The 22,791-nt window shown below is 49.4% G+C and overlaps 1 protein-coding gene across 1 annotated transcript in view; it reads left to right on the forward strand.

Annotated features, from left to right (window-relative positions):
* The window catches only part of DPP6 (dipeptidyl peptidase like 6), a 715,888-nt gene that overhangs the window by 577,048 nt on the left and 116,049 nt on the right, over positions 1–22,791 (forward strand). Inside the window, exon 8 of the mRNA XM_047097129.1 lies at positions 10,887–11,007. Coding sequence (XP_046953085.1) covers positions 10,887–11,007 — 121 coding nt within the window. The remainder of the gene's footprint in view (positions 1–10,886; positions 11,008–22,791) is intronic.

Here is a 22,791-nt window from a genome sequence, read left to right on the forward strand (position 1 = left end):
GCGCCCTGCATACTTAGCAATGTTGGGGATCATTGTTGTTCAGTCTCTGACAATTTGATAAACAAAGTAGTCCCTCTGCAATAGGATTTCTATTTGTTATGAGCGAGTACAAACGCTTCTGTATTTTCCAGTACTTTGTGTGGTTCTGTGATGCATCCATGCATGTCCTTTACCTGTTTTTTTTTTAATTGCACAGTGAGTGTGATTCATGATTTCCACTCACAGGAATTTATTCTAGGGAGATAGTGGAGATATAAGCAAAGGTTTTACCACAAAGATGCAGTGGTAGCATTTTTATTGTAATAAAAACAGAATTGTGCCAGACAACAGGACCATAAAGGCATTGCCCCTAGTGAATCTCCAGAAGGCACGTGTCAGGGATACTTTGTGACACAAAAGCATTATTGATATAAATCTTAACTGCACGTGCTGTATGACCTTAGTTTTATTAAAAACTAGATTTCGTTCATGCGCACACACATCTAGGAGGGAATCAAATACAACAAAGCTTCTGTTAATAGTCATATTTTGTGTATGCACGCGGCTTGTAGGATTGTGACATTTTTCCTTTTTTCTGTATATGCTGTGATAATGGTGAACATGTGTGGTCTGAGGTTGTGGGGTTTGCTGCCCTCATAGACAAATGGCTTGATCTCAGCCAGCCGGTTTGCTCTTCAAAGAAACCCAGCACTGTTTTACTGTGCCCTCTTTTAGTGCTGGCACATAGCCTTTCTTGTAATTACTCCGTAGTAACTTCACTCCGGGAAAGACTTGCAATGCCCACCATCCTGGGAAGACGGGATGCCCAAGGAGCCTTAGGGCCGCTCTGAGACCCCTGTGGGGGTCTTGTATCAATGGAGCAAATATGCTGACTTGGAAGTCCACAAATGGCCGTGGTAGTCATCCACTTGACCCTCAGGAGTACGGACAGGAACTGTTGGCCAGCGGGTGGTACTAGGGGTTCCTCTCCTGCAGGACCGCGTGCGGCAGTGCCCCCACAGCCGTAAGCAGCCACTACCTCCCCCGTTCTCCCTGCCAGATGACAGCTCGGTAGACAGGAGCCCATAGGCGGGTGTGGCATCTTCCCTGCCCAATGCCCCTCTGGAGCCATGCACCCGGGAAGTCACGGCTACGTCTTCCACTCAGTATATACAGTTCTCCTCGCCCAGATGCAACGTGTCATAAACCTTTAGAGTCCCTGTCTACCCATACCAGCTGTCCAGGGAAATAGAAACAAAGTTAGCAGAAAATCAAGCTCTATGTGGACCGGACCACCATTAAGTTCTAAATGCAGAACAGTTTTTTTTAATCCACGAGTTGGTGGTTCTAACTTGCTGTTACGGGACCTGTTGATGAAGCCATTCAAGGGACCAGAGGTTACTTTTGTGGTATACCTCGAAATTAAAGCCCTATATAGGAAACATGCATATGGCCAGTGGCAGCCTCCCAGGGATGTACTGGCCTCTCCGGTCGGCATTTTGCTTATTTACTAGAGTCTCCTAAAAGATATGTTGACCGGGCTGCAAGATTTAGAGACAGAATTTCCATGTTCTGGTGACGTGTTCTATTTGTGTGTAGTTCCAGTAATGTGAGTTAACTGTGTGTAGTATGTCCTGTGGGGTTAGAATGGAAGTGAAGTGTACCTTAGAATGCAGTGAAGATTACCTAGTTTCCTTTAGAAATACATAACATCCTTATGATCACTGCTGAACCAGTGGTAGGTGGTAGTAACTCCATGCCCCATCGAAACAGGTCTGTGTTTCACCCTAGGAATTAAATTTCATGCCCTACATAATGGGATCTTTCATCCTTATTTATTATGGAAACATGAGTAAAATTGTGTTTGTTCAGGAAATAGGATAACTCGAGAAGTGGAAACGAGGCAAGAAGCAGTTAGTAAACAGTGTTATCAGAATGGCTTCTTGAGATTAGGAAGTCCATGCCATGTCAGTTAAAGAAACCTAGGAGAGTATCATAATTGAGGTTTTTCAACTGCTAAATGGAGAGTCCATGTTCCCCTTGATAGTAACATGCTGGCCTCACTGTGAACGTTGAGCATTGTTGAACAATGTAGAAGATAGGGGAAATCATAGAGACCCTCGCATTTACGGTGAAGGACGGGAGGCTCAGCAGGTGGCCCATGTGAAGCTGGCCAGATGGCAGTCTCAGCTAGAATTTAGATTTCTGCTTCAAGCCCCATGTTCCCTCCTCTTCTTCATTCTGCCCTGACCTGTGTTGCTATCTTTTTGCCAAGCACTGAGCTGTTCGATATGCTTCCCTATTGGCCTTGATTTTCCAGAACTAAGAGCTAAGTTGCACCCAATTACAGTAATTATCTCATCCTTGGTTCCTGAGATAATTAGCTCCCTCTTTAGCCATGAATGTCACTTTGAGCTTTATTGTAACCACCCCTCGAACGTGTGGAGATGTGTGTTATTGTCCTCTACTGCGAATCCGGTTTAGAAATACTGAGGGTATCAATTAGCACTTAATACACACACTCACACAGACAAATGTTGATTTCTACCGAGTCAGCTGAAGTTTTATTAGGTTTTCAGATTCCAAAACAAGTCAAAGATTCAATTAGTCTAAACCCAGCTAACTCATACACTAAATATTGGTTTTTTTCTGTACTACTTACGTGGAAAAGGGTTGTACCAACAGCATCAGGGAAAACAACTCTGAGGACAGGTATAGGTTCAACCCAATCCATTCGTCTACAACTACGCAACAGTTCTAGGCAATGAGAATACATATTTATGCCGATGAGCTTAGGCAACTCAAGTTCCCTACTCAACACCAATTCCATGTTGTATACCTCATTCTATCTAATATATCCCAAAAGTAGGAAAATATGGAAATACTTCTCTAAACATTGAAATTAGAAAGATCTTTAGAGAATTCACCCTGAAAACTTGTTTAACTGAAAGTTCACATTCCTCCAGAGATTTCCAATTAATTGAACTCGTAAAGAATTTATTGTTACCATAGGATGCCTAGGTGGCTCAATCTGTTAAGTGTCCAACTCTTGATCTCAGCTCAGGTCACAATATCACAGTTCGTGAGATTGAGCCCCATGTTGGGCTCTGCGTTGACAGCACGGAGCCTGATTGGGATTCTCTCTCTTTTCCTCTCTGTGCCCCTCCCCGCCCCCACACTCACTCTCTTTCTCAAAAATAAATAAATAAACTTTAAAAATTACTGTAACCATGAGTATATAAACCATAATAAGTCAAAAGTGCTTATTAAAAACTCGGATTAGGGGCACCAGGGTGGCTCAGTCGGTCAAGCATCCAACTTTGGCTCAGGTCATGATATCGTGGTCTGTGGGTTTGAGCCCTGCGTCAGGCTCTGTGCTGACAGCTCAGAGCCTGGAGCCTGCTTTGGATTCTGTGTCTCCCTCTCTGTCTGCCACTTCCCCACTCATTGTCTGTCTGTCTGTCTGTCTGTCTCTCTCTCTCTCTCTGTCTCTCTCAAAAATAAATATTAAGGGGCGCCTGGGTGGCTCAGTCGGTTAAGCCTCCGACTTCGGCTCAGGTCACGATCTCGCGGTTCGTGAGTTCGAGCCCCGCGTCGGGCTCTGTGCTGACAGCTCGGAGCCTGGAGCCTGTTTGGATTCTGTGTCTTCCTCTCTCTCTCTCTCTCTCTCTCTCTGACCCTCCCCCATTCATGCTCTGTCTCTCTCTGTCTCAAAAATAAATAAACATTAAAAAAATATATATTAAAAAAAATAATAAATAAATAAATAAATATTAAAAAACTTTTAAGTCACACTAATAAAAATATGTGTTTTATAAAAGAATAGTGAAATATACTTTATATTTTCAGCCTGTTTGGTTTGTATTTCATGAAATCTCTATTTAAAATCAGAATGTGTTTGGGGGCAAGGGATGTGCTAAAATCGCTGTATGTATGGCTCGCACCTTCTACTGCAAGGATAGCAGAAGAACCAAAATGCCCAGAAACGAGGGAAGGAATTGGTCTCCATGAATCAAGATGAAGCAAAAGCAAATCCATAGAAGAAATACTTTTGCCAACTAGTTGTTTGAAAACGAATCCATGTACTTGTGGAGTAGGGCTGGACGCACGGTCCTGTTACGGATGCTGAGGGAGAAGAAGGGTTGGGGACGCGCATCCCTGCCCTACTGGACTCTCACGGGGACTGTGGAGAAGGACCCGTGGATGCTGAAGGGGAGACAGCTCTGTGTGGCAGCAGAGGTGAAATGGACCAGAAAGTGCCAGCAAAGTCCTGAGGGCGGGGTGAGCCCAGGAACGTAGGGGAGAAGCTTCTGCTGCGCCTGGGGATAGAGGGGGATCTGGCCGGGCTGGGAGGGAGTCCCAGCAGGTGCTGTGGGCCTTACCCAGCAGGAATGAGTGGGGCTGATTTGGGAACAGCAGAGAGGGGGGCCTGGCAAGAGGAGGTTTGGATGGGAAGAGATACTGGATGCTTCATCCTGCCGGCGCGGGGGAGGGAGGAACAGTAGAACGACACCATATGGAAAGAAGGATCTGGTCAGCTGATGTGTGTTAAAGCCGGCGTTAATATGGTTTTCCAACGAGGAGGAAGAGCCCCAGTACACCTGCTCGGCCTTCTCTTCGGAGCACTCGCCACCGTGATGTGGATGGAGTGTGGTGTTGATGTGAATTACGAGACCGTTTGGGACCCGACGGCCCCTCCCGATGGCGCCCTGCAACCTGTGAGATAGGGGGACCCCACCGTGGGTATTCCCATCACATGAAAGCTCGGAGGCCTCTCTGCCATCTACCTCCTCCATAAACAGGGACGTGCCCCAGGCTGCCGCCCTCGCCCTCTGCCACGGAGTTCGGGCCTCTTCTGTTAAAGGCCTTCTGTCTGCGTTTCCGCTCCATCCAGAAAATCCCCTGGCACCTTCTCCTCTTTTTCTTCTTCTTTTTTAACATCTCTGGACTTTGTAGTTTCCTTGCCTTTGATCTGGAAATATTCCACAAATTCTGCTTTCCAAAAGTTTCCTTTTTTGGTTGTGAATTAAGGAGTGACGGCCTCCTCCCACCCCGGGCTAGATCTCGTCTGTTGGGTGTCGTCTGGACCGCTCCCCACCCTCTCTAGAAGCACGGTGATGCGCTTGGAATCTGGGGCTCCCAGGTGAGCTGTGTGGGCCAGGATGCCAGCAAAACTTCCACCCTGCAAATTCTCGTGAAATTAATTTAAATTTATTTCATCAAAAAAGATAATCGTGTCTGATCACACACAGAGTAACGTGGCCCCCAGAGTGGAGGGGAGGGCGGCAGGGGTGCCGAGGAGACAGCACTCAGGCCCAGTTCTGTCAACTGGAGTCTTGTCAGCTGAGAAGACTGATGAACCAAGAGGAGAAACATGGGGTACGAAGGGTGTGTAGCCCGCTGTCCCCGTCTGCTCAGGTCATGTGCACAAGGAGGGAAAACTTGACCTAAGTCTTTCCGCTGCAGCACCTGCCATTGAGGGAGGCTGTCACCAGCTTGCGCCCCGAGACGCGCACTGACGGCCCTTTCTTCACGGCCTCTGCTGCTGAGGTCAGCGAGTCTTTAGGAGGGACAGCCAGGGCCGCGTCCCTCTGGGGGCGCCTCCCCTGTGTCCCCAGGGCCCGTGGCCGCTCCTCTGTCAGCATCTCCACCAGCTGCTGTGGCCGAGTCCGGGCAGGAGCAGGAAACGAACTCTCCTCAAGTCTCTGCTGATTGGTCACTTCTGAAAAGAGCTTCCTCTCACGCCGGCATCCACCGGAAGCACTGCCGCTGGCCCGTGGGATGTGACCATCCTGCCCCACTTCTAACCTCCCTCATCCTCTCTGCCTGACCTTCATGCTCCCTCTTTAAAACCCTCTCCACATGCAGCCACGTGCGTGTCGGTGAGCAGAGCCAGGACAGTGAGAACGGCGATGCAGGGGCTTCTGGGAGGACGGAGCCCAGCAGAGCCTCCCAGGGTGACCAGGACTTGGGCAGACAGCAGAGGAAACAGCTCCAGGTGAGGAGGACAGAGAAGGTATTGAGGAGGGCATCAGGATCACCAGTGTGCAGGACGTGGGGACTGTCTTCTGTCCCACCAGAAAACCCCGTGTCCCCAGCGGCCACTTGTGGTGCTTGGAAACCACCACGTAAGGACCACAGAACACGCTTTGTCACCGTCCTGTGCTTTGTGTACATCTCATTACTTTGGGGGATATTTTCTAAAATTTTGTTTAACGTTTATTCACTTTTTGAGAGACAGAGACAGAGTGTGAGCAGAGCAGAGGGCAGAGAGAGAGGGAGACACAGAATCCGAAACAGGCTCCGGGCTCCGAGCTGTCAGCACAGAGCCTGACGTGGGGCTTGAACTCACGGACTGTGAGATCATGACCTGAGCTGAAGTCGGACGCTCAACCGACTGAGCCACCCAGGCGCGCCACTTTGGAGGATATATTCTAACACTTTCTGGAAGAAAGACTCAAGGGCAGAGTTCCGTGCCTGGGATTGCAGGGCTGCGGGGGTGAGGGCGGGCTTTGCTGGCTCAGCAGCCTTTTCACGGACTAAACTTGAGCCTTTTCACTGGTCCCGGAGCAGCTGTGGGGTACAGAATGTGCACAGACCCGGCCGCCAACCAGGTGTCCACAGCGGGGAAGGCTATAGAGGTGGGCGGCCCCTTCACCGGAACTGATTCTAGAGCCTTGGCTGATAGGATTTAAGAGCCAGCAGGGCCTGGAGGCTGGCGTGGCCCAGTGGGTCATGAATAAACCCAGGTAAGGGAACACCTTGTGATGGCTTCTGTATCTGCTGGCAAAATCCTGGTGACAGTGACACTGTGACCTGTATGCCATCCAGTCATGTTCTATTGCCTGAAGAAGTGGCCGGAGGGAGAGTGAGGAGACGCTGTGGCTCAGACAGGTATCCGTGGTCTCTGGTTCATTTCTGGTTAGAAATCACACCTTTTGTTTATTTATCAAGTCGCTATAAAGAGGCAGTGTGCTGTAGCTGCTGGGAGCACAGACCTGCTTGGGTTCCAATCCCGACTCCTCCTCGGATTCCCTGGTGACCTTGGGCATGGCGTTTTGCGACCCCCACACCACCTGGTTTGAACCCCTGCTGACCCCTGGCCAACAAGACATTGGTCAAGTTACTTACCCTCCCCGTGCTCGTGTTTGCATCCTCAAAACAAGGCTCATGCCTGTCTATAGCATTATTTTTTCAACTGAATTAATGTTTATAAAGCATTTGAAAATGCATGGCCAACATATGCAAAAAACAATTCAAAATGAATCATAGACCCAAAACTAAGAGCGAAAACTATAAAACCTTAGAAGAAAACGGGGGGGGGGGGGGTCAATGCTCATGACCTTGGTTTTGGTAAAGGATTCTTAGATGGAACACAAAAAGCACAAGCTATGAGAGAAAAAAAATAGGTAAATTGGACTTGATCAAAATTAAAAGCATTTATCCTTGAGGGTCTAGCTCAGATGTCACCTCCCCCGTGAAGCCTCTCCTAATCCCCCCAGACAGAATGGGTTTTTATAATGATGACGGTGGTCATCATCGCACAACAACATGATACAACAGCAGTAGCAGATGTGCTAGCGAGCCCATCCTTTGTGCTGGGCATTGCTTTGAATTTGCCAACTCACTCTTCTTGTCCACCTGAGACTAGGTTGTTACCGTCTCTAGTGACAGGAGAAACTGAGGCACACGGAAGCCAGCAATGGGCCCAGGTCACATAGCACATCCTCTGCCCCCACAGCCCGTGCTCTGGACGCCCTCGTGGGGCCTGGAGCAGACTGAGCGCTGTAGAATCTGGACTCCCGTCTGCAAACGGGAGCCCCCATGGACTGCCTGTCACCCTCGCGCCCCTGCATGTTGTCGGACCACCATAAATCCTGCAGGGGAGAGAGGCCAAGGGAGACAGTCGGGTCTTGAACCCCAGACCAGACGCCTCAACTCTATTCCATAGTTAACAGAAGGCCATTTCAGGTTTTGTGTAACAGAATGCCATGATAAAGGTGGTGTTTTAGGAAAGACTGATCAGGACGGCCAAGTAGGAGGTGAACTTGGGGAGGGGGTGACAGGAGCAGGAACACCTGTTCCCAGTGGATGTGCCAGGGAGGCACCACCCACCTCAGGCTAGGTTGTGAGAAACCCCCCGGCAGGAGGGGAGTGGCTGTGTTCGCACCACGGGGGCCAGGCCAGGGACTGTGGGGGTCGCAGGCCAGGAAGGTGAGGTGCTCCCGTGGGCATCAGGACCCGAGGTGATGGCCGGGGTGCTGAACAGAACATGGAGAGTGGAGAACTCAGCCACTCTCCCCAACACCTACCCTCCCCATGCCACCATTCACAGAGCCACACCGCGTCCCTCGCCTCTGAGCCGAGCTCCACTGGAACATCTGAAGGAAAAGGTAAAACGTCTCCCAAGCAAAACGCACTCTTAGGTACAACTTGTTTCTTTTCATTTCCTTCCATTAAAAGTAAAACCAAGGTGATAAAAGTTTTAACATCTATCACAGCAAATTTTACTCACCCAAAATATTAATTGGCTGCAGTCTGATTTAATTCAAAAATTTATTATAGGCTTAGAATACATAAAAGAAGTTAAAATCTAGTAATACACCTTACCCTTAGGCAAACTCATAAGAACAGCTACTGAAGTTAAATTAGGATGTATACTTGTGTCTGGAAGTTTTCCAACTCGTTTCGGGATGAAGTGAATGCTGTAAGCGCCAGGAGCCCAGAGCAGAAAACTAACACTTGGTGGTCCTTTCAGATCTAACGTCAGTGAGGACCATCTGGGGAAATTGCCTTCTTTTGCATTTTCAATAAAAAAAATTAATATTTCCACCCTTTCCTGTACTCTGCAAAATACCCTGTCTCTGTGGTCTCTTAAATGACACTGACGGTATGTTTTTCTAGAATTTCATTAAAAGCCTGAGCCTGGGTGGCTCAGTCAGTTGAGCATCCAACTCTTGATTTCAGCTCAGGTCATGATCCCAAGGTTGTGGCATTGAGGCCCGCATCAGGCTCTGCACCGAGCACGGAGCCTGCTTTAGATTCATTCTTTCCTCTCTTTCTGCCCCTCCCCCGTCTCTAAAATATAAAACAAAAAATAAAACAAAGAAAAGAAAAGCACCATATTTGAGTCCCATTCCTGGTCCATATGTAGAAGTCGGCACTTGGCCAGTTGCTACCAGTGTGTCCAAAGCCTTGCGGGCACAGAAGCGGGGATTCCTACAGAAACACAGGGCAGAGCCGGTCAGCACCTCGGAGAGCGCAAATGCTTTGTCTGCAAGTCCTTACTTTAAGAGACCTTAGGTTTCTCTGGGGTCACAGATCGTAAATTTGGCTGCAGGTTGGAATCAAGTGGGGTGTTTTCTAAAAATCCTGATGCCTGGCTCTCAGCCCTCGATACTGATAGTGGGCTGGGCTGATGGACCAGGCAGTGGGGTTTCTAAGAGCTCTCTGGATCATTCTCGGGGGCCATCAGCATTCAGGAACCACGGACCCAGACCATCCTCTTCTCCGCAACTGGGTCACCACCACCCAGCGGGTCAGGAACAACTTTGCTTCGTGTCACCCCTTCGCCTAGACCTTGGTTCACTCAATGCCATCAGCGGCTGTCTCCTGGCTGGTGTCCCCCACTGTCCCCTTGTCAGCACCCTCAGATGGCCAGGCCAGCCACACGGTCCCCCGTTCACGGTCTCGCTTCCTTCTCGTCGCCAGAAGACTCTCATCTGACTGTGATGCTCCCCTTCTCAGGCCACCATCAAGGGCTTCCTGCTGCTGGTGGGGCACCTGCCCTCCCCTGCCCCCCCCCCCCGCCACCATGCCCCTGACAGGACAGCCTGCAGGAGCCTCTGTCCACCTCCACCAATACCCTGTGCCCCCTTGGTCTCTGCTTTCACACCGCTTCTTCTCTGTAACCAGCTTCTCATCTCTGTGCTGTCTTCACTGAGGCCTCAGCATGAGCAGCACTTTCTCGAAACCCTGTCACTTGCCGTAGCCCTTGAGGACTCTATGCTGAGTGAAAGACGGATATTGTATGATTCCACTTACGTGCGGTGCTTAGAGTCTCCAGATTAGTGGAGACAGACAGTGGAACGGGGTGTGGGGGGCTGGGGAGGGATGGGGACTAGTGTTTCATGGGGACAGAGTTTCAGTTTGGGAAGATGGAAGGTTCTGGAAGTGGTGGTGGCGATGGAGGCATGACAGCGTGAATGTACTTAATGCCACAGGACCGGACACTCAAACACAGTCATGGTGGCAAGTTTTGTGTTAGATGTATTTTTCTGCGATAAAAAATGTTTTGCCCATCACTTTCTCAGTGAATCCTTTGGCCTAAGTTAGGGATTCCCGTTACACGTCCCCAGAGCTGCACCTGCACCCTCAGAACATTTTCCTGGTAAAGTTTGTCTTCTTTACCAGACTCTAAGTGGGTAGAATAAAAGCCCATTCTACGTCCCACCCCATTAATCACTGCGCCTCCTGTGATTGGCACAGAGAAGGCACCACTAAATAATTTTTAATGAATAGCGAATGAATAAATGCCAGATTGCCAGTTTTTCAGCTCACCCATCTTAATTGCTAGGAAAAATACAATAGCTGAAATAGTCAACACATTTGACGTGCAAGTGCCTAAAGTATCAGACCACAAACTGTTCACGCATGGAAAATGATGGCACAGGATGAACGTACCTAAAGATGGCATAGGGTGAACCGTGTGAAGTCTGGAGTCTCTGATTAACCAGAAATGCACACGATACATGCGTGAGCCCCACCTGATCCTGACGCTGCCTTTGTCCTATCAAATAAATGCACCAGGCAGATGCAAACCACATCCCCAACTTCTGATTTCTTACGAGTACCCTATTTATAGCCACTTCATTGGTTAACACTGTGTTTTCTCTCTTCCCAATTAGATATTTATCTTTGAAAACAACATCTACTACTGCGCACACGTCGGGAAGCAGGCCATTCGTGTGGTGTCTACTGGGAAGGAAGGCGTGATCTACAACGGTCTCAGTGACTGGCTGTACGAAGGTGAGTCGCACCGGGTGGGGCAGACGTGGGGGTCTGGGGTCCCGCTCCTGCTATGCTGGTGGGGGGGGGTGTTGGTTTCCTTCCACTTCAGCTGAAAATTAGCCTCTAGTTTCTTAAAGTTCTGCTAAATTAAAAAGACACTGTTGGAGCTTCAGAGAGCGTCACGCTGTCAGGTTTGAGCCCTCACCTGGTAGCCAGGTGTGGAGGGCTTTCCAGAACCCAAGCTCCTCGCCGAAGGGGAAGGGGGCACTCTTCTGGGAGGTGTGCAAATGCAAAGGTTTCTGGACCCCCTCCCAAGCGGTGGGATGCCTCGTCTTGCCTGGGGAGGGAAAGCTGGAAAAGAAGTAACGGGTGAAGCTTTCCAGAGAAGCCAGTGCAGGTGGTTTGCTGTTCCGAGTGCATCCGCCTTGTTGGACATTGCCCACCACTGGTTTTCTTCTGGCGCCAGAGGACTCCAACTGAATGCATTATTAAATAACTAAAAATCTGAGCGGGAAGCTCTTCTTAAACGTTTATAGTCCGTCTCCGTGCTAATGTTGTCGTAACAACAACGATTATGTATCGATCGCTAGTACGTTCCGGTCACTGTTCTGAGCACTTTCTTACCTGTTACCTCACTTAACCATCTGTCTGTCTCAGCTCGGGCTGCAGAACACTGTGGATGGGGGTGGGTGTGAACAACAAGCATGTTTCTCACCGTTCTGGAGGCTGGAAGTCCAGGATCAGGGTGCCGGCCAATCTGGTGTCTGATGAAGAGCCCCCTCCGCACTCATAGATGCTGTCTTCTCACTGTGCCCACACATGGCAGAGAGAGGGGAAGAGACAGATGTGGTCTCCTCATCCCCTTAGACGGGCCCTAATCCCATCAGGGGGGCTCCCCCCTCATGACCTCATCACCTCTCAAAGGCCCCACCTCCCAACACCATCATGCTGGGGATTTAGGCTTCAACGTGAGTTTCAGGGGACACAAACATTCAGCCCGTTGTGCCCTCACAACAACATTCTGATGGGAGCCGTATCATTCACACTTCCCACATGATGTAAGGGGAGCTTAAGTGATCAGCCCAGGTTCACACAAAGTTCAGGAACAGGTACCAGGGAGTATCACCGTTCAAGTCCAGGACAATTCCCTTTCCACAAATCCAGGTATGGATTCGGATGCCTACGCACCGGCATTGGGCTGATGAACAGCTATGTGTCCTGAGCCTACCTGCCTGAGACCATGTGGTCACAGTGACAATTCACCATGCTAGGCCGGGTCAAGGGGTGATCAAGGGATGCCCTGGGCATTACGAAGCCCAGGAAATATCATTTTTCCTCAGTGCTATGCACTACTCAAGCCAGGATCCTGCACCGCGAGGCTTTATGCACTCTGGAGCAGAAAGCAGCTGGATATGTAAGCTTCATATCACTCATCGTAATCTCACTGAGCTCTCTGAAGCATGAAGTTCTAGGACTTGATTTCTAAGTTAAAAAAAAAAAAATAAGGGGCACCTGGGTGGCTCAGCCAGTTCAGCGTCTGACTCTTGATTTCAGCTCAGGTCATGATCTCACAGTCATGGGATTGATCCCTACATAGGGCTCTGTGCTGACAGCACGGAGCCTGATTGGGATTCTCTCTCTGCCCCTCCCCCACTCATGCAGACATCCACGCTGTCTCTCAAAATAAATAGATAAACATTTTTTAAAATAAGCTGAGATATACGTTGTATACAACAAAATGCACAATCATAAGGACACGCTTAGATCACCCTGGACACCCTGGTCAAGACATGGAGAATTCCATCCTTCCAGAATGTTCTCCCCCAAGCGGTCCATCCTCTCCACCCACGTCTCCTTTCCCGAGGCCATGACCATCCTGATTTCCATGCAGCCTGTTTTCCAGCCGGCATGCCAGAACGTGGGTGCCCATCGAGGCTGTCCTCCCCAGTGCAGTCATCCCTCTGGGATGGTTCACTCTAATGTGGATGGTGAGGCTCAGAGTGTTCCAGATTGCACTCAGGATTCTGGCTTTGAGTTGCTTCCTGGGCCCCGGGAGAGGAAACCTTGAGGTTTTATTGTCACATCATCCTTGGCCGACTCACATGAGGGTGTCACTGGAATGAAGAGGGAGCCAGTGCCCACTATAGGTATGTTTTGTGTGCACAACCAGCCCCATGAGTGTCAGGCCCCAAGGTCCAGAGAGGTCAGTGCAGTAGCAACCCAGAGGTGCCCCAAAAAGAAAAGGTCCTGGAGTCCTGGCTATAAGAGCCTACATGGCTCAGGACTAATCTCCTTTAAAAAAAAAATCCATAACCAGAAGATTTAAAATATCTTTTTTAGTATCTTCCTAATAAAATAAAAAGCTCATTGCTTGGCAATTCAAGTTAAGCTTTTGCTTTAGCAAATCCATTGAAAGGAAATTTTTCTTCAAGGCATTTACACGAAATTGTGTTGGTGTGATAACAGAGCCCCAAATATTTTAAATCCATCACAGCTGATGTGGCAGCTTAAGCTACTTAGTGTTGTTCCCTGGAAGGTTCTATGTGCCGATGCTTGCGTTTCTGACGTGTGGGGGCCTGAGAGCCCCGGGGAATCTTGGTTCAAGTTTGAATAATCGGTAAACTTTCAAGACTGTCCTTTTTCTAATCTGTGACTTAACTGTTTCACTTCTGGATGCTTGCTTTAAAAAAAATAAAATAAAAACATATACAGGTGGGGGGACACACCCTAAAATAGTGTCTGCAGAGGGTCTGACATGCCTGGCGACGTTAGCTCTGAGAAGAATCTAGGCTGTGTCTGTGGGAAGCAACCTTACAGTCTGTGGGCTTGTTGGCAGCAAAATGCAGTATCGATTTGATTCGCTTTGTATCCCAAAAGGAGTCTTAAACACATTGGACATTTCAGGATATTGACGGCTGAGGGAGAGAGACGAGGGGGGAGACATGAGGGCTGCCGGGAGCCTGCACTGCTTGTCCGAAGGTGTGCACTCTCTCCATGGAAGGTCTGGGCCAGTTGACTGAAGCAACCTTCACGCTAGGAACTCGGCACCGTGTGCCCCCTTGACTCACTGGAGTCCTCAGCCCATGGCGGCCACAGACTAGTTTTGATCAGCGAAATGCAACCTGTGTTTTGTTGTTCTGGGCAAATGCCGTGCAGTCACACAGAATTTTGATTTTAACACAAGATTGAAAACGGCTCGATAGTGCCCTATGGCTGCTTTAAGGTTTAGTAACGTTGGTTATCTAGAAACGGAAATTAAGATCTCACTGGACCTTTCTGAGAACTCCAGTCCAGGGACCTGTGAAGAAGTCACACTTTCAGGCAAGTCCATATTATTGTTAACACTGTCTTCACTTCCACCGTCACCAGCAGACATGTGCGGTATGGTGGTGCAGCCCAGAACTTTGGGCATGTGATTTCCCAATAACGGGACTTTAAGTCATTACGTTTCCCCTGAACTGCGAGACATCCACACCCCTACTGCCACAGCGGTCATACGCATACTCCAAACTAACACCGTCAGTCAGTGCTATGTCCTTATCATGAAATGGCTTATACCCCATCGGGAAGCTAGGATGTGTTGGGGTCATTTGAGAACCAAGTCTTTCCCCCCATAGAGAAGTCCTTGTCTCCTCAACCCCTCTGAGAGAGCGGTGGGCATGAGAGGGAGCAGTGAACTTGGGGCACAGGCTGGAATCACTGGGCTGGAATGGTAGGTGGAGTTGAGAAAGTGGCCTGAAGGGTATTTATTTAATATGTGGTTTGGTATGGATGAAATCCCAGGTCTGAGTTTTCATCTGAACTAGTCCAGAGCCCAAAGGTACTTGGAAGATGTGGTCAGATCTGAGGACCCTGCTTGGCCGGGCAGCCTGGCCCCGTGCAATGAGCGGGAAGAGTGTTTAATAAGCCCTCAGCCAGCTTCCCTCGTGCCCACTCCTCTTGCTTGGTTTTAGGACTCATGTGCCAGGCAGTGCTTAAGCGACAGTGACCAGAGGGAAAAGCCCATGCAGACAGCCACACCTTCCCTGTGCCCATGCCCGGTGCTCCCTGTTGTCCCCTGTCCTCCCATTTCCTATAGCTTCTGTGGTTCCCAGGCACCGCCTCCTCCCCAGAGTCACGGTCCTCATGGCACTCTGTCCTCTGTCCACCTACTGGGGAGCCCTCGGATCCCTCTCCACTGAGCCCTGTGCTGATGGCTAGTGTCCACACGGGGGCTGGTGTCGAGGAGAGGGGCATGTGGCCAGGCTGGCCAAAGAGGCCCCCTTCCCAGAGTACATCCCAAGTTCGAGCTTGGAATGCTCTAGAAACACTGTTCACACTGTGGTCAGGCTTGCTGTGAAACAAGGCTAGAGCTTTGCTAGGCTGCTTCATTCAGTGCTGCCCATTTAATGCCCAAGCCTGGTCACACGGTCCTCAGCTGCCATAGTCAAACTGGTGTCTGGAGACTACAAATCCAGGACAAGGCTCAGGCCTGTTTTGTAGGTCTTGACACTGTTTCCTAGACCATCATTTATGGGGTCGGCACTCATGTCCTGGCAGTTTTTTATCTCAGTGAGGTGCTCTGAGAGAAATCAACAAAAGGTCATGTGGGCCCCAGATGGATAAATCAGAGTTTAATGATTCATGTTTTTGGTGTAGTTCCATGTCTTACGGTTTTTATTCCTCGAAGAGGCAGGATGTCAACAGGGGAATGGCTTTCGTGGGAACAGACGTCATTGTGACGAGGGCACGTATGGAGATCCGTGGGGTGATTTTGACGGTGTGCACTTTCCATAGGAGAAGGTCTCTTCCCTGTTCATCCAGATCGCGCCTCACTTTCTCAGTTCTATGAAAGCAAAACAAAGCCATCAAGTAATATTTACCTTGGAGCATGCGCCATGACATCAGTTGAACCTCACGGTTTATTAAATACCTGGTGAGCCAGAATGTCTGCTGCATTCTGTGTCGATGTTCAGTGTGTCCAGCGCCTGCCCGGTGTGTGTGACAAGCAGACCGAGCCAATTGGGACCGCCATGACAGTCAGTCTAGCGCATGGCCCTGGCCTTGGACTGGGAAAAGTAGCTGAGGGAATGTATCACACAACATCTTTTTATTGGTAAGAAGGTGTTTCCAATGCCTCTTAAGCTATTGTTTAGACTTCCTGACCTACACTTAGATAATGATGTTTTGCAGTGCTTCTGGGGCCACTCCAATGAGCAGATTCTTGACCAGATTCCTTATTACTAACTGTCTCTGAAGTACCTGGTTAGGGCACTTCAGTTGCCAGCAAACCACCCCAATAGTAGATCGAAGTGAATTTATGCACCCATCAGGCGTCATTCCAACTGGACTGTTCGTTTTAAAATAAGTTATGTGGCCATTCGTTCAATGCACTTGGAATTGTGTTCAAGTCTGTTGTGTTATTCTTCAAGCCATAGATGTGTAGTTCTTTGGACTTAGTGTCAGTTACTTCTCTGATCTTCATGATGGGACATCTTTGGTTAGACCAGGAAATCTCCGTCTGTAAACTGCCACATGCTTGTGACCGGCCTTACAAAGCCGTCCCGTGAGGGTGGCGGAGCTGTGGTTAAGAGCGGGTTTTTTTGCGGTGACTGTGCCTGCATTTGAACACTGGCTTCACCACTTAGAAGCTCCGTGAACCTGGATGAGTGTTTAACTCCTTGTGTCTCTGTTTTTCTTGTCTGCAAAGCAAGGACAGCAGCAATCCATGGTCTCTAAGGTCATAAAGGAAATTGAGTAAAAGCTGATGCCGTTTTCAGCACGGCACCCACGCTGGGAAGTACCACTGGTAAACCCACTGTCACTTTACCTTGTGATTTCCCCAAACAGGAAACACAGCAGGTGCCCCCTCACTTCTTCATCCAGCATTGTGAAGAGTCAGGAGCATCAATGTGTAGCTAACTTTTCCCCAACATCAGTTTTGAAAACTATGAAACTCTCCGCTCGTAAATTATTATCTATAATATCTTGACATAGTTCCAAATCAACCTGGAAAGGATATCTGTATAGACATGAACATGCCTTCAGCAACCTTCTCTCTTCCTTTAGAATCCCAAGCTGGATTCCCATCCCTCACTCTTCCCTGGCACCTGCCACAGAGACAGCACCACAGTCTTCTGACTTGATAAAAATCACGCTTCATGAGGGGCGCCCGGGTGGCTCAGGGGGTTAAGCGTCTGATTTCAGCTCAGGTCACGATCTCATGGTTTCATGAGTTCAAGCCCCGCATTGGGCTCTGTGCTGACAGCGCAGAGCCTGCTTGGTATTCTCTCTCTCTCTCTCTCTCTCTCTCTCTCTCTCTCTCTCTCTCTGCTCCTACCCTGCTTGCACTCTCTCTGTCTCTCTCAAAATAAGTAAACAAACTTAGAAAAAAAATCACACCTCATGAGCACTTGTAGAAATTAAATATTTTTAAAAAATTATGTTCCACTTCATCTGTGACTTCTAAGGGAAAATATAGCATGGAAGTAATGAGGAAAATATCTAAAATGTAAGCTTAATGCACTCAGTGTTCAGTGTAACAAAAATGAGCATTTTTCCTGCCTAGCCCTAGTCTCCAGCCCCATAAAGTATTAATGACCCTGACTTGGATAGCATGTAAGTGTTACCAGTACCTGTTCACTACTCATTCGACTGTGACGTAGGTACAGATGAGGTTCGTTCTGTCCACACTGTCCTCATCTGTGAACAGACACTTTCAGGTTTCCAGATTCTGGATGGTGTGTGGGGGAGACTGAGACGGCCAGTCTACATCCGCTGGCTGTCCAGGGCCTTGTTTCCCACCGGGCTGGTCTGAGCGCCTCTGTGCCCCTCAGATCCCATCCTACCTCCTGCCAGCATGTCTCCCACACACGTGATTCTCCCCTGTCCTCGTGGTGCTGCCTCAGCTCCAAATTCAGACACAGGCATTCTAGAAACCGTCTGAAAGATGTCAGCTTCCCAAGGAAGTCAGCTGGTCTCCCCTCCTTCACAGTCAGTCATCGGGATTTCAAACATCTCTCCACAGATACAACAACCTGATGATCCAAGAGCCACAGTAACCGTGAACCTCATTTTAATTACAAGTGTCACTGTTTATCCCCAGAGATGAAGGAAGTGAGGGTAACACTGGGGACATGGGCGACCCTCTTACCCGGAGTGGAAGGCTGCAGGATCGCAGCTGCCCAGGTCCAGACCCCCCCCACCGGTCAACGTGAGTCGGGGTTACCCACTGAAGGAATAAGACAGGAACGTCTGACTTCCACTGGGTGCCTCCCGCATGCCGTGCCCCATGAAGAAACTCACTGAATCCCCGTATGAAGCCCGTGAAGAAAGCACTACGTTAGTCACAGCCGTGGAAAGTTGGCCTTACCAACCTGCAGGGACTCTCCTGTGGTCACACAGCCAGTAAGTGGCTCCAAACCCAACCCCCCAACCACATGCCTCTTGTGGTACTTTTTACGTTCTATTTTTTGCATATGTAAATCGTCTTGAATCGCTGCTCGGGTTATGAGCCGACCATCACCTTGGTGTCAGCTGCTCCAGCCAGCAGCCCTTAGTGTAGCTGGCTCTGTGCAGGGCCTTCCTCAGAGTACGGTCTTACCAGCCCAGCAGGCCTGAGTTTGAGTCCCCACTCTGCCCCCTCAGCCACCAGGTGCCTTGAGTAAGTCACGTATCTTTGTACCTTCCTCAAAGGATTATCATGAATGCCTGTTAAATGAATGTTTCCGTGAAAGCAGAGGCAGAATAAGGTAGCACCACGTGAGAAAGCTAACACCTAATACGTGTTATTATTTACGAGCATGTGGATGTGAGATGCTCCATAAAGATAAACCCCCTGCCTGCCCGTCCTGCTGTCCGCGGCTGCGGATGTCTCGGGTGTGGCAAATCTCAGATGCCAGTGTGCCCAGCATAGAAGGTGTCTACCACGGACAGAAGTATTTTTAATGGAGAAGTCAGATCTGCACACCTCCAAGCACAGCGTCTCCACAGCCCACAGCAGAGCGCAGGTGGGCACCGAGGCTGTGCAGCCCGGGTGGGGATTTCTCCCGAGAGACGGGGACCTCCTTGCTCCGCATCTTCCTCTTCTGGACTCCTTGTTCCCCGTATGGATGTTCACCACCCTCCCGATCACCATGGTGACCAGTTACTTTGGTGTTTAATTAACGTAATAGGTTACTACACCTGTACCCTGGAACACACAGCCAAGAGCTGCGATCTGAACCTGCAGTAGACGGACAGTTGGGCGGCAGACCGAGGGGGTTACCCTGGACGGTCTGGGAGACTTCTTCTGATTTTGTGGCCGAAGTCGAGGTGAGGCAGCAATGCACACTGAAGAAGGAACAACACTCTCCTTCTAGAATGTCTGGATGGAGGCCCGAGCCATGTGGGATGGCGGCCAGGGACCTGTGAGGCGAACACAGCGTCCGTGTGAGGGAACAGTAGAAGTCTGATCTGGAGTGTGCCTTGCAATTCTGTGCTAAGCCAGAGCTCGTGGTTCATGCCTGGCAGCTTAGCTCTCTCTGCTCCCCAAAGCTTAGCTCTCTGCTCCCCAAACTTAAGCCCTGTCAGATGGGGCAGGCAGGAGCCAGGAGAGGCCAAGTCAGTCTGTGAATAACAAAACGCACAAGCAAAGAAAACCAAATACCACCTCTGGAATTCACACCAACACATAGACTCTCTTGCCATGATCGCACATGCCCCTAGATCGGAGTGGGAGTGGGGTGGGGGCCCTGGTCCCCACAGTCACCAGGGTCCCAGGCTGCTGGGGCTGCCCTCTTCCCAGCCTGGAGATGACACCAGCGGGCACCTCTGTTCACAATTTATTGTCCATAACTCACCAGCAGGGCCCAGGGAGTACCATGCCGGCAACCTTAGAGCAGGGACAACCAGACAAAGCAACATTAAAGGTTCCACATCTGGGCTGCACTCTTGCAAATGGCAGACCTCAAATCTGGGCACCAGAGCAGACGAGGAATTAGCCGCAGGGATGTTGGGATCTCTCAGAATCAATGAGAGGGTTAGAGGACCAGATTCAGAAAACAGCCAGAGATCAACGGCAGCAAAGGGGATCCCACAGGGCCAATCGAGTTAGAATGGACGCTGGGAGGTAGGGGACAGGGGAGGAGGGCAGTGGGGAGGGGTGTCCTGCCTGCCAGAGCACACGTGATGTTAGTGAATTGCTAAAAGGAGAAATGCCACGTTCCTCACACTGGGCCATCCATATACCACTAAGGCAGGATATTCCCAGAAACAGCTGGGATCTGTAGCTTTTTACCATTGCAAACTCACCACGTTGCATACTAATGGCAGATAGCTGAGAGAACTGATCAGAATCACTACCCTGCGCGATTGCTTCCATGGGAAGGTTGATAAATATCATTCGCCACCTTGCAGGTCAGCTCCGTTCCTCCCGGTGTCTCCGCGGAGTCCGTGAATTAGTGCGCGTGGTTCCCATGAGTATCTCTTGGCTGCAGGGGAGAGACCAGGATGGTTGGGGCCCGTCTAAGCCTGGCCATTGTGCGGCACCGAAACAAGTTAACTGCAAACCTCAGGTTCTCGGAACCAGAAGCTACGACTTTGTCCATAAAGGCAGCATAGGCTTTGTTAGTGTCGTGGAAAGATGACTGACAATTTGAATTCCACATGGGGACATGATCGGCTTGAACTTGTGAAATGGGAAATAAGAGAAGTCGACGGGGGAAACATTCTCTCAAGATAGGGGAAGAATTCCCACTGGTCTTGAGAAATCTGGCTGACAATTACCAAATCCTGAGAGATTTTGATAAATAATGTACGATGTTCAGTGGTTATATTTTTAAAGCTTTTTAATTATGCATTGATTGCGAGATTAAGACAAGCACACCTCCATCTTTTTGTTACAGAGGCTTCATGAAATTTGAGTGTTTGTGGCTAAAATCCTTTCATGCCCTTGGGAGCTGCAACTCATTTTAGTCTTTTGGTGTTCTTACATCACTAGGACATTAGACGCTTTACCCTAGTATTGAGAGTTTGTTAACACAGTTCTATGAAAACTTGAAGGAAGACCTGTTGGGCTCCATGCCGTGTGCACTTGAAACAGTTTCATCTGAGACTCAGACACCCCACCCAAGCCTTTCCATCTATCCATCAGACCTGCTTCCCTAACCTCTTCGGGCCATATTTTCTTTTCCCTGTTCTGAAAATATTGTTGGAATGAAACAGTTAACTCCACACTCCCTTCTGTCAATAACGTTTCCATATTTAAATATCCGTGCTATAAACACATAAGATGGCATAAACTCTGTTTTGAAGCCAGATGACTTCAATGAATGAATGAATGAAATATTCACCTGCCCTCCCAGGTACTTAGTGGGTGTGCTGGAGCAAAGATCCCCAGTCATCAACAGTGGAGACAGAGCTCAGGCATGTCTCCGTCTCCTTTTCCCTTCCCCTCTCCCACACACGCAGGGCACTTGTGCAGTAGGAAAAGCTCATCAGGTGATTCTGATACCACTTCTCCCTACCCTCTGGTGAAATTGTCTGCTCTAAAGGAATCAGCTCGCTTTTCTTTCTTTTACCCCTGTTTTCCTTGCTTTCTATAAAATTTGCATGATTAGTATAACTTTTTTGTTATAGAGCTGCTTTGCTTTTTTTTGATAAGAGCTGCTAGGAGCTCTCTGCTAAGGGCTGCACTTGGGAAGGTACAGGGGGGTGAAATGGCTGTTCAGCTTCTCCACGGGGGGGGGCAATCTGAACTTGGAGTCGTGGAGAAGACCAGTTCTAGGACTAGTGAAGAGAAGCATTGGACTTAAGGAGTCAGGTTCAGGTTGATTCACATTCTTGTTCATCTTCCTGACCCTGGAAGAGGGTGTCCCAGGAAGGTCAAGCAGAGGGAGGTCACTGCCATTGTGTTGGGTTGTCCTGAAGCGCTTCCTGCGTCAGGCAGAGGTCAGACATGCAGGCCTGATGTCTCCAACGGCACGAGCTTGTGACTCTGAGCCCCAAGCACACCCCAGAGCCCCGGGGCCCAGCAGTCCTCAGGGAGACAGCGTCTGCTCCCTCTCGGCTCAGGCTGGTAGATCAGCATACATTCCACACAAGGCCACGCATTGTGCGTTCAATGGAAGGTGGGCACCTCAGCCTGGGAAATACTGGGTGCTGGCTGTCCCCAAAGAGGATGTGACCTTCCAGCTCTTAATGGAAAAAATAATGCATTCGGCATGTTGTTCTTTTTACAGAAACGAGGGCATCTGGCACTTGCTTTATTAAAAGAAAACCCAAGCCCTTGCGTGGACACTAAGCCTGTGAAATGTTGGGATTTTAAATAGATGTTCCTGGGAAGGCGCCCAGCCAGGAGGCTGCCGTGTCACTTCCTGGAGGAATCACATTCTGCCCAGCCCTCAGGACAAAACCGCCTGACCCCTGAAGGTTCGGGATCAACTCTTTCTCTGTTCCACACCATTACCCTTTGGGTTCTTTTATGTGTTCAGCTCAGACTGTCTTAATCACACCGTGGCTTCCCTTTCTCCCCATCACATGGTTTCCATTAAAGGTCGGCTTGTCCCCAGCTCCAGGTGGTTACCCCTCTAATCCTTGTGCCCATGTCTCCAGACCGGGTGTGAGGACGGTGAGGAATTTGCACGTAACAAGTCCGTTCCCTAAGGAGGATGTTCCAAGACTTAGTAATGGCACACGTGCCCCTCATTTATTCAGGAGTTGCACACCAAGCCTCTGCTATGCCCCCAGCATGGCTTAGTCACTGAGAGAACACAGAGCCCAACATGGCGTGGGCCTTTATGAAGTGCAAGGAGAGGAGGAGAGGAGGGAGGAGCATGATTCGGA

The sequence above is a fragment of the Lynx rufus genome, unplaced genomic scaffold (genome assembly GCF_022079265.1).
Source record: "Lynx rufus isolate CCGP_SWC_20201006 ecotype Redwood Valley unplaced genomic scaffold, mLynRuf1.p SCAF_4, whole genome shotgun sequence".
In the NCBI taxonomy this organism is placed as follows: Eukaryota; Metazoa; Chordata; class Mammalia; order Carnivora; family Felidae; genus Lynx; species Lynx rufus.